The 15102-nt window shown below is 33.3% G+C and overlaps 1 protein-coding gene and 1 pseudogene across 1 annotated transcript; both read left to right on the top strand.

The window, feature by feature from the left end:
• Positions 1–256: 256 nt before the first annotated feature.
• On the top strand, positions 257–3151 carry LOC137816099 (transcription factor PIF3-like; annotated as a pseudogene).
• Positions 3152–12425: 9274 nt separating this feature from the next.
• LOC137814874 (transcription factor MYB61-like) lies at positions 12426–14688 on the top strand. The gene is made up of 3 exons (XM_068617799.1): positions 12426–12809; positions 12951–13080; positions 13259–14688. The coding sequence occupies exons 1-3, from the start codon at positions 12677–12679 to the stop codon at positions 14319–14321; spliced, it is 1326 nt and encodes a 441-aa protein (XP_068473900.1). The 5' UTR covers positions 12426–12676; the 3' UTR covers positions 14322–14688.
• Positions 14689–15102: the final 414 nt, after the last annotated feature.

Raw genomic sequence — 15102 nt, 5'->3', positions numbered from 1 at the left:
CTGTTCACGATTTACTCTTTTTTTCGATTTCTTCTCCTTTTCATAGTTCAAAACATCATGAAAACAAATGCTTAAAACACCAGTTTGAACCGCTCTTTAGATTGGAATATGTTATTCATCCAATGTGATCTGGTTGGTTAAACTAATAAATTGGAGACTTAGTTGGATTGATTTACACATACTTAAACAATTTATAGGATCCGTACATGGGACCGTTCACAGAGGTTAAGCTAATTTAAACACAAAATAAAATCATTGCTTACCATCTCACACTCCACTAGGAGGATATGCTAATGATAATAATGCTACCATTACAAGGATGGGGAAGTGTGGAGTTTAGTAGCTGAATTGAATGAAATTAGAAGGGTAGTCCCTTCGGATGAAGTGTATTTTAGTGAAGAAGACACGGTGATGCCTTGGTTGAATTATGGAATGGATGACTCTTTGCAACAGGGATATAGGAATATATTTCTGATTTTTAAGCCATCAACATCAAATAGTTTTTCTTTGTTAGATAGAAGAAATAGTTGTAGTAAGGTATCTAGGGACACTAACAAAAACACTGCATTTGCATTTGTTAGATCCAAGATAGTAGATATAGCTGAAAATAATACAAATAATGTTCCATCTCCCTCAAGTGTTTTTTCTAGCCTAAAGATGGAGAAACAAGGTCCAGTTGTGTGTATCAATAGTTCCACCATGATGAAGTTTTCCTACTTTGCAAAGCCTGCTGCTATTGTCAAAGCAAACCTTCAAAACATTGGCTTCACATCAAGATCAGGAAGTGTGTGAATAAAGATAAAAGGTGCTGCTGCAACTGTAAGTGTAACCAATCCTGCTAAATCAACTAAAGTTGAATTAAGTGAAGAGTGTCCAATAAAAAGCAGTCACACAAAGTCAAAACCTCTTAAGGAGGATGGTGTGATCCTTCTTGCAAAGATGTGTCCAGGATTGATGAAACATCAAATCTAGTCGTTGGAGAAAGTAGGAACAAAGGAAAGGAAGCTGTTGAAAAAAAATGTGGAGCCAGCTGTAGTCTCCTCCTCTGTTTGCTCTGGCAATGGTGCAGAGAGGGGTTCGAAGGATCCAAATCAAAATTTGAAGAGAAAAAGTACACACACCGAGAACTTTGAGAGCCAAAGTGAAGTTAGTTTCTTAGACTTACACTGTCTTTTATGTTAATATTGCTTTCTTATTTTATTTTATGGTGTTCCACTATGTTAACTTTCTTTTAATTTAAGGATGTTGTGGAAGAATCAGTTGGTGTAAAATAGGAGGTTCCTGCACGAAGATATGGAGCCAAGATAAGCCGTTCAGCTGAAGTGCATAATCTATCTGAAACGGTATGCAAGACCGTCTAATGTTTGTGTTGTGTTAATTAAATCTTAACAAATGTTTCTTATCAAGTGTTTGTTAATTATATCGTTTCTGATGTATATGATAATAAAACTTCAGGTTTTTTTTTATGCAGAGAAGAAGAGACAACATCAATGAGAAGATGCGTGCATTACAAGAACTAATACCAAATCGCAATAAGGTTGAACTTTACTATCTCGTTTTTGGTTGGTGCGCATTGGAAAGTTTTTGACACCAGTATGTTAGTGTGTTGATTATCACAATATTATTGTTTGTTTTATTTGATGGAACGTACAATGTTATTATCAAAGCGTTGGAGCTTCTTGTAGAGCTGTAAATAAATACAAGCTTGAGAGAAAATTTGAAGACAAAGTCACTATTTTGAAATTATTGTGGAAATGTCTTTTAGAAATATTATTAACCAGTAAAAATGTCTTTTATAGACCAAAAGTAAAGACTGTTACATCTTTAGGCTTTAGCTAGCCCTGGACTTACAATACATGTCAATACTGAAGTTTAACTTTTGTTCATTGGCTTTCAATTTAATTCTTAACTTGAATACAAAGCATGATCTCTCACTAAATTTCATAATAAAGATACAAAAATTCAGTTTCAATACCTATATAATTAGTGTAAATATAGAATAGAGAAGTTTTTGATCATTTTTTTTAAACGCCACATAGTTAAGTTATACTTTTATACTAGGTTTCTTGTTTATCATGATTTTTCTGATTTGTGTGTATTAAGCAGATAAAGCTTCGATGTTGGATAGAGTATCTCAAAACACTTCAACTCCAACTTCAGGTACCCTTTCTTCCATCAATCCTTTGAATTTTAATTGATGAAATTATGTATGATTCATTGAAAGGTGAGATTGTTTCGTATGTTTTTACATAGATAATGTCAACGGGAATTGGTTTATACATGCCTGCTATGATGTTACCTCCGGGAATACAACACATGCAAGCACCACATATGGGTCCTTTTTGTCCTATAGAGGTGTTGGCATGCAAATGAGGTTAGGAGTGGGTTGTGGCATGGGCATGCTTGATGCTAATGATGAGTCTTCTATATTTCCAACGGTTCATGTGCCCCAAATGCAAGGAACTAAACTTGCCACAGCACATGCACCTGGTTCCACTGCTTTACATGGAATGACAAATGCCAAAGTGTTTGGACTTCTCATATTTTCACTTCCAGGAGAATCCTCTATGAAACCATCAATTTTAGGACTAAATTCATGTGGAACAACACTTATGGAAAATGTTGATTCGGTTTCAGCCTGTAACTTAAAGGATCCAATGGCACATGTGAACTCACAAGATGCACAAAACACCAAAGGTTGTAACTCAACAAATCAGATGTCAACACAGCTTTGTTTGCTAACAAACTCGTATCATTGTGTAATAAATATATCTTGGTTGGCATTAAGGTTTGGTATAGTTATGATGGTAATTCCATCTGGAAGGATTTGACCCTTTTGAGTTTGCTTAAACATTCAACTTAAAATTTGGTTTCAGTGATCATTTTTTGTACATGTTGATGTTTGTGTCCATTTGTGTTATGCTAGTGTGAAGCAACAACTGATGGATTTGAACACTCAACTTTGGTACGAAATAGTGGTCATGGCACTTCGACAAATTACAGAGGAGCTACTAATCCCAGGAAAGATGATTAGTGGAAGTAGAAACACTTAGTTATAAAGAAAGGATTGTTATATAATTATATTAGAATAACTTAATCATTAGTTGTACGCTATGATTTGTGGTGCATTGACTATGGCTATTACTTTGTATTCTGCAAGTTACATTCAACTTTCTCTGCATAAATGAGAAGATTTGAGATGAAGATTATGGATTACGTTAACACTTTATTTATAATTATATTTTAATTAAATAACTTAAATGAAAAGTATTTTGTATTTTAATTTCAATCTGATTTTACTTCAACTTTTTTTTTCTTTTACAATAAATTATATTAAAATTTTATCTCATAAATTATTTTTAAAATATATTAATTTTCAACCAAATTTATTCTATGAGATCAATTAAATCTAACACAAATTTTCTTTTTACTTTTCGAGCACTTTCTCTCTGTCTAATCAATCTTATTTTGCATTCTCTACTTCTTCTTTTCTTCCCTTTCCCAATCTACCAAGAGAATACTAAAGAGTTTAAGGTTTGCTCATCACAATTATTATTGTGTCTCCTTTTATCTTTTTTCTTTTCGAACTATTTTTTTAAAATTGATTAAGCAAATATTTGGACACAGACTTTTTTTGGAGATTATTGGGGCATGACAAATGTAATTAAATCTATTTTTTTATATTATAATTATTATTATTGGCAATTTTATGTTAATATTGTCTTCAATTTTTTATGTTGGTAATAGCAGATCTTATGGTAACACTTTTTTGTACACTGACTACGTTGTTATTTAATTGTTTTTTCTATATAAAAACCTATAAAAAAATTAAATAGATCTAACATCACAAAATGTAGATTAATTATAAAAACAATTAAATATAAAATATCATTTTATGCGTAGTGCACATTAAATTAATTGGAAAAGACAAGACAAAGTTAATGAAATTAGAAAACAACCCTATGAAATGGGTCATTTTGCAAGAGCGTCCAATAAATGATGAACGTGAAAGAAAAGTGTAAAAGACGATAAAAATAAGGAGGTGTACAAGTAAAAGTAGTGAGTGCAGATAGCAATAATAATATTTGGGCCCATTACCCAATAAGCTTTTCCTAATCTATTGAAGATTTTTATTTTCCTACACCTTTATACTTTTCGTAAAAAAAATTAATTTACCTTTTTTGAATTTTAAAATTAAAAAAATATTTTTTTATTCAAAAATACCTTCCAAACTTTATAAATATCTTTAAATCCAAAACATATTTTCTTAATTTTATAATTTAAAATATAAAACTTATATTTTAAATTGTATAATTCAAAAGTATACTCTCACTATACAATTTGGAAATGAAAAAAATAAACTCAACATTTTTTTTAAATGGTAGTTTTATAAATAAAAGAATTATGGAGATTCAGGAAGAAATTCTGTAGGTAGAGAAAGAAAACACCTCTATTGAGACCATAAAATATAAGGGTAAGAAGTAGAAAGGAAGTGAAGCCAAATCACCTCAAAGACTAATTGTCCATCTCTTAATCAAGCTAAAGTATATTAGGGAGCAACAATAGAGGAAGTTCTATTACGGTTTCATTTTTTTGATAAACTTTCACATTTAAAGACTATTCAAACTAGTTTTTCGGTATTAAGACTCGTAGTGGTAAAGTTCTTCGTCCTCTTCCTATTAGATGAGAATTTCCTTCACCAGGCTGGGTCAAAATTAATACTGATGGGGCTGCTAGGGGGTATCCTGGTCTTGCTACTTGTGGAGGTATTTTTCGTGGGAGTATGGGAGAATTTATTGGTGCTTTTTCAGCGTTTCTTGAAGTTCAAACTGCTTTGGTTGCTGAGTTTTATGGAGTTATACATGCTATGGAGGAAGCTCAAAAAATGGGACTTACTAATGTCTGGCTTGAATGTGATTCTGCCTTGGTTTGTGCTGCGTTTACTGCTAGGACTAATGTTCCGTGGATGCTTCAAAATCGATGGAATACTTGTCTTAATTTTTGTGGGACAATCAGGTTTAGGGTAACTCATATTTTTCGTGAAGGGAATGCGTGTGCTGATAATCTTTTCATTGGTATAATAAACTCCCAGCAGCTAGTCTGTTCTTAGAATTCTTTATGAATAGGTATAATCTATCTATGTATCGTTTGTGTTAACATATGGGTTTTTGTTTAGTCCCCCCATATTTTTGTTTTTTTTTTTTTTTTTTAATAATATTTTTTTTCATGTGATGCCAGATGATTGTTGTTACTTGAGGTGTCAGCTTAGCTGAGATGTCAAGTTGCATAGTGATGCCTAACACGAAAACTTTATATAAAAAAAAAAAACTAGTTTCCTCTTAAAGATTTAGATTTTAAAAATTATTTCATAAGTTCAAATTATTTTATACATAAGTTATTTATAGAGATTTTTCTAAATTTTTATTTTTAACTTATGGATAAAATAGTTATAACTTGTAAAAAAATAATTTATTCTTTTGCATAATTTTTTCATCTGTGTAGCCTTTATATAAAAAGCCCATTAAAATAATCGAATTATGCATCTCTTTGGCTATGCTTTAATTCTCTAAAGGAATCATTTTGCCTTTTTGTTTTTACAAGAAAAATATTTAGAAAGTATTTGGGCACTCTTCATGTTGATTGATGTTACCTTATTTCATTGTCATGTTCGGAATGACTTTTTTTTTTTTTTCTAGCAAACAGAGTGCAACTTTGACACAATCATGATGGGAAACCAATTTTAGTCTACCAATAATATATTATTCAATTATTAATAAAAAATCATATTAATGAAAATAACACGTATTAAAATCAATTGTGATTTTTTTAATAATATCTTATGTGGATAAATAATTGTATTACTTATAAATGTGTATGCTTATTTTTTAAGTGATTATACGACAATTACTTAAATTTTTAAAAAAAGAACCACTAAATCTGCTATTAATAAGACTTGTGGAACTATAAAAGATGAAGTGTGAATTTAATCTTATATGGTGGAAGTCAAAATGGAGTGTAGGATTTCCTGAAACAAAACTACAATAAACTTGCACAGTCTATGTTCATCTAAAGGTGAAAATTTGTGGTACACAGTAGACCACTTATCAAGTTGCACCAGGCTAGCCCTGCCTTAGTTTAAAACAAATATGCGTATAATATAATATTATGTGATTATAGTTTTAATTTTTTCTAAATAATTAAAGGTTTCAGTAATTTTTTAGATTTTAATGAGTAATTTTATTCAAAATATTTTATTTAATAAGTATTAATGAATTTTAAAATTTTATTTATTAATTTAAAATATTATTAAATTATTTTTTTATGATTTTCATTGTGTATAATTTTTATATAACATCATACAATAAAACATTAATTATTTCATTTTGTAATGTTAAATATTTTTAAATTTTAAATACATAAAAAAATTCAATAAATACTAAAGATAGTATAATAATTATTTATCTTTATAAAATTGAAAACAAACAATAATAAGTGAAAATAATTTGACAACAATAAGAAAATGTATTGAAAAAACATATTAAAGGGTCACCCTAATAGAGTATTTTTATATTGGTAAAACTAGGTGATAAACTATATAAAATAGTGTAATAAGTAGATTATTGATATTGTGGTGAATGTTTGTTCTCTTTGAGTGTGATTAGACCCTTGTAATAAAATTGTGTGGAGTATTCCCCAAGCTGAACACAGAAGTTGAGATTGGCAATTAGAATCTGAAATAGTTGAAATGGAGGCATAAGCTCTCTCCCAAAATCAAAAGTAATGATGTAAATGTAGCAATAAAGTTGACTATCATTTCCCACTACATCAAAGCAAAAGTGAAAATGTAATTATGCAAAGATGGGGTACAAAGGAACATTTCAACCAGACAAACCCTTTTCATAATTGATGGGGTTAGGGCTTTTCTCATGGCCTTATGTTATGTTATTCCTCATTTCATAGATGCTCACACTTAATCAAATAAATCTACTCTAATCCCAGTGATTAGTGGGGAATGGCTTCTAGAGTTAACTAAATAATCATTATTAGTTGGAACTTAATCTTCCATAAATGGAAAGCAACGTCATGAATGAAACACTCATGTTTCTGTCATCATCATCGCTTATTGCTTTGACAAGACTAAAGATAACTAAGTTGCTGTTAACTAAAACACATGAAATTTGCATGTGCCTGTGTTTCCAATCACGCTTAATGGGCCAATTTAGCGGGTTAATATGGTCTTCTTAGATTGAAACTTTTGTGAACATTACTAGTTTCAGTTATCCAACAAATCAAGGTGGGAACTCGCTGGCCACGAATTCTATTCCATCATGCTTTGTTTGTACTACTAATACTCCTCCTACTCATGGAAATTTTCTAATTACTTGACTAAGCAAAATATGTTCTTAAGGAACAACCTCAAACTCTTGAAATGTTTTAGCTGCTTAATTTGTAATCATAATAACACACTTCTTCCTTCTGGATTAATCTCCTTGTTTATTACTGGGGTCTGACTTAAGAAAAGACACTTCACTTTTGGCCTATGCTAAATAATAATAGTTTTGGTGGGAACTTTGACAGAGACCAAATTGTGCAGAGTAAGCTTAACTTGAGAGTGGTTACAACTATTTCTACAGTTTCATGTTGATTATTTTAATCAAATATCTCCCATTAACAAGCTAGCTCAATTATACCAAGAAAACATGGTTAAGTATCGTGAAATTATGAATTCTAACAACTGCTCTTTCTTGTCAATTAGTTGTCTGTTGTAGGATTAGATGTGGAAATGCTGGTTTTTAGGATAATGCAGAGGCATCTTCATTTTTCAAGGGCAAGTGGATTATGTCTCCTTCTATTTCAAATGCCCATTATGATCATCTAAAAGATCTCTTTATTTATGAAATTTGCTTCTCAAACTTCCCATCAAACTTAGGCGTTTAAGCATTTCAAATCACACATTTTTCTTTTCTTTGATGGCATCGTTTTAAATGATTAAAATCGTTTCTAGTACAAATTGTTATTACAGCCTCACACATGACAAGGCAGGCTTTGCAGAACATATGCAAGTGGCCATCCCTTCTAGGAAATGTTACAAAATAATACTTCCTAAATCCAAATTATACTTCTGCTTTATGTATATGTTCTCAACAAAAGAATACAAAGGCCACACAGACATTTTTCACTGAACCTGTTACAATCATATTGAGTCACTGAAGCAACAGAATACCAATTGAAGTGTCATGGTTACTACCATTTTCTGCACTGCTTGTATTTTGCTTCATGTGTTTTTATTTCTTTAAAAGTTCATTATGCCTTCAAATTTTGCATTTTTGAAGTATTCTTAAGTATTTTACTCTATGGAGGGCATATGTGAGTAATTGCCAGGGCCTTGTTAATGTATGGGAGGGCTCCTAGTAAGGACAAGATTTTTGTTGTTCTGCTTGTTTCCATATTAGTAATCAATGATTTCGTGGACAAATTAGTAGAGAGTTGAATACAATTTTTCTTTTCTTTAAGGAAAAAGAGTGTTATACTTATATATACCTATGTCTTATAGTCCTTTATCTCTCATTTATGGCACTATGCATTGGACCTAAAATAATAAGCTTAACTTTAGGTATGGCCCTACCAAGATTAACATCACTTATTCCCAAATTGACGATAATGCCACACAATTCCTTTCTTATGCAGTCCCCTTTGCTGCAGAATAACTAGGGGACCAGTAGCTGCTATTACTGAAATTCCCATATATATTCAACCATCTCAAAGCAATCCCAGCAAAGCAACTTGTGAGACAAATACACAGCAAAGTGTCCAAGTGATTTTGGATTAGATTTGTCTCAACTACTGTCTGCCTCTGATTATCAAAATGCATAGTTCAAGAAAATTTGACATGCCTATTGGCTCTTACCTTGTGTGACCAGTAATAGCAGTTAGTTTTGAAATTAAAAAATAAAATGAAAAAGTAAAACATATGAACAGTTCTTCCATACAAGCGTGTTTCTTGAACAATTTCATTTTAACAAGAATTAAGGTGCCACCCTAGCTTCTATCCTGGAACCGAATATTTGCCCCTATAGACCAAACGTTTATCATAACAAAACAAGTTATCATTATTTAATGTTAAAACAAGACTGCTTCATTTGTCCCATAAACATAGACATCAATTTTGATTTCACGCAAGAAATGAAAAAAAAAAGATGAAAGGTGGAAGAAGAATAGGACTAGAAAACATCGGTTCAATTATAAGGCTGACCAACTTCATTTTCGTCACTAACAAAATGACCCAATTGATTATTTTGCTGCGAATATCCGAAGGACAACGAAGCCGACATATATTATAGACGTGTATAGACAGCAAGTGTAATGGAGTGTATAAACATTTTACAATGTTGTGAGTTTGACTTCTTGAAACAGCTCATATGGGAAATATAAGATAAGCCTAGAGGTGCATGATGAGGTATGGTCGTGGACTATGGAGATTACAAGCATCTTTCCACAGAGGACTTATTTATAATTCAAATGTCCAATTGGATGGCTGAATTAGGACATGGCTTAGGCCGCGGAAGCTCACAATATGTCAGAACAAATAAACACGCAATCGCAGAAAGATATCAAAACTAATATTACTAATATATAAACTTGTATCATTGAGAGATGAAGGAAGATACCCTTATGGGTTTAGAACGTGTTTGTGAAAAAATGAAGCACTTGAAGACAAGACACTATTTTGGATTCTTGTGTGCCATGAATAACTTGCAGAGAATATTGTACAATTTGTGCCATCTCAGAAGGACAAAGGAAAAGTTTAATTTATTATGTGTACAATGTCATCTAATACTTCTATTCCAAGATATGTAATGTAATTAATTTATTTTTTCTACATAAAAAGAAGTAGGTCACCCTTTCAATCTATCTTCAATATACGTTACTTTAGACACATGCTGCGACCCTTACTGTTGTTAAGTTTTCCTGTTTTGAAATGATTGAAGCGAATGTCTCTGACTTGATTAATTTACTACTTGATGGCCATGTCCTTTTTTTTTATCAACAACTATGTCTGATAATTGCAGGCTAATTCTCTTTGTAGAAATTATTAAAATATGTTTTTCTAATAAAAAATTGTTAAAAAATCAATTCAACTTTATTCATTACATATCATTCTGTTAGCACACAGTAACTAGTCCCCTGATTTAACTAACTGGTGTGGTATTATCATTTTTTCTATTAACTTTTGAATTCTCTAGCAGACAAACTCTGTAGAGTGAAAGGCTTGGTTTCGATAATTACCTTTCAGCAAGAACTCAATGACATAGTGAGGAATCCTCCAATCTCCATCCAAGACACGAATTACAATGCCATTTGAAATTGACTTTTTTCTAGCAAAAGTCAGAATACTCATGGGCTTTTTGGACCTGTGATCTCTCTGCTTCACTTTTGTGATTTGTCCCTAGAGAGGGGGAAAGCTAACGTTAGCCAAAATTGCTGAACATCTTTTTGCAAACACAATTGTTTTTTAACTAAACCACAGGTAACTTTTCTGAATGATTTTTTCTGTACACAAACCTGAAATTATGAGACTTTACTCAATAGAAATCAACTGTGCATTACTTAAACTTACTGACTTTTTGGTCAGATTTTTTTATCTTTGTCCTACAATATTTATGCAGTAGCTACCACCTAGACGCTTAATGTCTAGTTTTTTTTTTGTCTCACATTCTGTAATATTTTTGAAGTTGCACAAACCCTTTGTCCAAGCGATTTTTGTTTCATATTTTTCTTACATCTTATTGGTATGTTTCCTTAATTTTTATTAGGCTAAGAGAATAGTATTGAGTGAAGTATGCATAATATTGTTTGATGAGTTGCAGGTGGTAATGAGAATTGTGTCATCTGAATTTGACAATACATGGTTACATGGTTAATGATACACAGATGCAGACATAGTAACACAGAAAATTTGAAGGGTTTACACGTAATGTATGTGAAGTGTAGTCCAATACAAAATACAACCCTATTCTTAAAAAATATCTTGGTAAACATAAATTAATTAGCTTTAATGTCTTTATAAAAAATGGAGGGTTCAATAAGCGAATTAAAGGGACAGTTATATTATTGCGATTGTGGTACTTGTATAGAGTTGTTTGTCTCTATTATTAACTATGGTTATAGTACTCTACATAAAACAACGACGGTTTTAGTATCTTTCCACACAGAAAGAATTTTTATGAAGCTCGAACGTTGGAATTGAAGAAATTCACATTTAATGAAAAAGAAACTTAATTTTCAAAATGCAAAAATGATGAATCATTTGGATAGTTGGTTGAAGTCCAACAATTTCTATGAGAAGAAATGTGACCTTAACTAGGTGATTTGTGAAAAGTAAATTTGTATTTGTACCCAAATGATGAAACTTTTCCAAAGGATAATGATTTTTCAAAAATGATCCCTAAAAGCTAAAAAGAAGAGAAGGTCAGTTTTGTACCAAAGAGTATCTGGCGGAAAAGTTGGACAAGAAAAGGAAAGGGCTATAGAGTTTTCAAAACTTGAAGTATTATCAGCAATAGGAGCAAAAGAAACTAGAGAAGGTTCTGTTATCGTGAATTTAATGCAGTATGCTTTGTTTGCTTACCTTACCCCTCTAAGCCTTTACTTTTCCACGAGAATTTTGCCCTTCTTAATTCTAGTGGTTTATTTGTACTTCATATTACTAATCTTGGACAAGGCTTTGCCTAGGCCATGCCACTCCTTCAAATTCCATTCAAGCTTCTTGCTTTCTTTTCTCTCATCCAACTCATATGGGAATGGAGAAATTTCGTCACACTCCACAACTTTCAAACTCACGAGATAACAACTATATGCTCTAAAGCAGCATGGTACATATTACATAACCACCAAGGTCGGTTAAAAGTGAAAACCGTCCTAGCTACCATTGTAGCAATTATACCCACCAAAATTTGGCATACACCTATCTTTAGGACCAACATAACTTTTCCTATATATACAAATTTCACAACTGTTTTTTTTACGTACCTCTAATTACATCACTCTTTTTCTTAATAGACTAAACAACACTCCCTTTAACCTATTCTGTCTCATCTTTCTCTATCTTTTAGAATAAAAATGAATTATGGTATTAATCAATTACAAACCACAAACTCACCTTGGATAACTAGTTCTAAGTAGTAGTTGATTGAGAGTGTAAAACTCTTCACTGTAAAAGTGCAAACACTAGTTTCTGGTAACAAAAACCTGAAAAGAAAAAGTGTGACCAATGGCCTTGTGGTGGGACATTCACATAAATAAGTCAAAGCATATGATCCTCTTTTGTGGCATCTCATCCGTTGGATGGAAGGGAGGAGTTGCAGGAGGAGCGTTGGATGAGAGTGTGGGACCGAAACAATTATGTGGAATGTCTCGTGAAGAAAAGAGATGAAGCTAGTTCTGGAAGGTCAGATATATAAATTCAAAACGACAGTGTCCAATCGCCCTTCTTATTATAACCCTCCTTCTATATATTCGAATCTCTATGCAAGTTGCAAAATTCTTAAGCTCCAACGCTTCCCATTAATTCATATCAAAGCTCCTGTGTCCTTCTTAACCATCCACGTAGGTTCTGACACAAGACTTTGCCGCTTTTAACAAACATTTCAAATCGCTTAAGCCAGGCATAGTGCACATGGGGAGACACTCTTGCTGCTACAAACAGAAGCTTCGTAAAGGCCTCTGGTCTCCAGAGGAAGATGAGAAGCTTTTGAATTACATCACCAAACATGGCCATGGATGTTGGAGCTCAGTTCCAAAACTAGCTGGTACCACTACTGTGCAACACATAATCTTGATTCACTTTATCAATATTGCAGCATGTGCACAACACAATAACTCATTTAATTAATTAATTAACCTTCCTTCTCTCTAACTTTTTGCGTTTCTATCTGATGCCTATATGTCAGGCCTTCAGAGGTGTGGCAAGAGCTGCAGATTAAGGTGGATTAATTACCTTAGGCCAGATTTGAAGAGAGGGGCGTTCTCACAGCAAGAAGAGAACTCCATAATTGAACTTCATGCAGTCCTTGGCAACAGGTATACTGTTATGTTTTCCAAGTTGTTGCTATTTTTGGTTTTTGGTCATGTAGATTGTTGTCACTACAAGAATTATTGGTGGACCAATTTCTAGAGGCTGTCGGTAATACATGTTTTTTTTTTCATGGTTTTTATGTATGGAATTGTATGTGTTTAGAACTTTTGATGGGTGTATCAGGTGGTCGCAGATCGCAGCTCAGTTACCAGGAAGAACTGATAATGAGATAAAGAATCTATGGAATTCCTGTCTGAAGAAGAAGCTTAGGCAAAGAGGCATTGACCCAAACACACACCAGCCCCTCTATGAGGTTGAGAATGACAAGGACAAGCCTCTTACAGCTGACAGAAGCAACCAGAAAGCCTCCAATGAGGTGAGTGTTGTTGAGCCACCAAAACAAAAGCCAATAACTACTACTACTACTACTTCTATGCCTATGGATAGATATCCCCTTGAAGTTTCTCCTACCTCAAAGATCAGCAGTGGCAACAACAACAGCAGCAGCACCCTAGACAGGTTTGGCACCTGTCATGACAACAACAGCTCCATCACTAGTTCTGATATGATGGGAATGGGATATTTCCCTTTCCAGCACCTGAACTATGGACCAAACATGGGACTCACTACTGCCACCACCAACAACACCCCGCTTTGTTTCATTCCTAGTTCCACTTCTTCCCAAATGATGTCAGAGCTGAATTCCACCATGCTCCATTCTGTGTTCTCAACACATGTAAAGCCCACTGTTAGCCTCCAGTCTAATAACAACAACCCTTCATCCATATTCTCTGACGGGGTTCAGAACTGGGAAGGAAGTACCTTCAGTAATAACAACAACAACAATGCAAGCAAAAGCAATGGGAGCAGTAGCTGCAGCATCCAATTACAAAGCAGCACTAACTTCCTTGATCATGGCAGCACAATAACATGGGGGCTGCAGGCAGAATCTGCCACCAAGGCAGATAATAAAGATGCTCATTCTTCTCATGTGGTACCCTTGCAGTCAGAACAAGAAGACATCAAATGGTCTGAGTATCTGAACAACACCCCTTTTTTCCTGGGAACCACAGTGCAGCAGCATCAAACCACTCACTCTCTCTACAGTGATGAGGTGAAGCCAGAAACAGCCTTCATAGCAGACGAATCAAGTACCAGTTGGCACCACAGCCAGCATTTTCAACCCTCGGATATATATAGCAAAGATCTTCAGAGATTTTCAGTGGCCTTTGGACAAACCCTGTAAGCCTGCAGGCAATGGTTGTACTTAACACGTGGAAACCTCAACCAAAGAGAGGAGCAAGATGCCGACATTTCCAATGTGAAGTAGGTCAGAAATTTGTCGTGAGTTCTGACCGCAGGTGTGTGCTGTAAATTTTTCTTTTGATATTGTAAATGTGTCCGATTTATACCAAAAAAAAAACACCTCAGCAATCAGCATTATGTTACAGTATAACTAATATTTGTGATTTACTCAAGCTTCTTCTTCTCATCACTTTGTTCATTAAACACAGAATAAGGCTTGCGCCATAGAGATCTTCATTCCTTATACAGCATTCATATGGATCTACATACAATTTATCATAACAGTGAGCATTATTTTTTTGAATTAAGTTATTGTTTTGTTGGTATATTGTGTAATAGTTACCATTAAGGTGATGGAGCGTGCGTGTGACACAATATTGTTTGAAATCTAGTATGATGATCTTTTGTATGTCCGTGATTTGCTACTACACAGTCAGCTTTTCACTTGATCCTTTTCCAATTGAGAATCCAGTGAAGTTATTTTCTTTTGTGTCGTGGTACCGTTTTTTCTTTATTGGGTGTCTATCACTGTCTCATACAGATAAAAGGGTGTTTACACTTTTTGGACAAACCTTAGCTCCATTCCCTTTCACCTTAATGAGTGAAGATAAGAAAATTGTAGACTAGTAGTACTACTACTACTCTATACTCTAGTCTTCCCTTCATCTACGTCTTTCCAATCTACGCAATCCAAAACTGTTGACGGTTTTAATTCCCAACTC

The sequence above is a fragment of the Phaseolus vulgaris genome, chromosome 1 (assembly GCF_000499845.2).
Source record: "Phaseolus vulgaris cultivar G19833 chromosome 1, P. vulgaris v2.0, whole genome shotgun sequence".
Taxonomy (NCBI): Eukaryota; Viridiplantae; Streptophyta; class Magnoliopsida; order Fabales; family Fabaceae; genus Phaseolus; species Phaseolus vulgaris.
The sequence above is the reverse complement of the archived record's forward strand: the minus strand, read 5'-3'. Positions and strand labels throughout refer to the sequence as shown.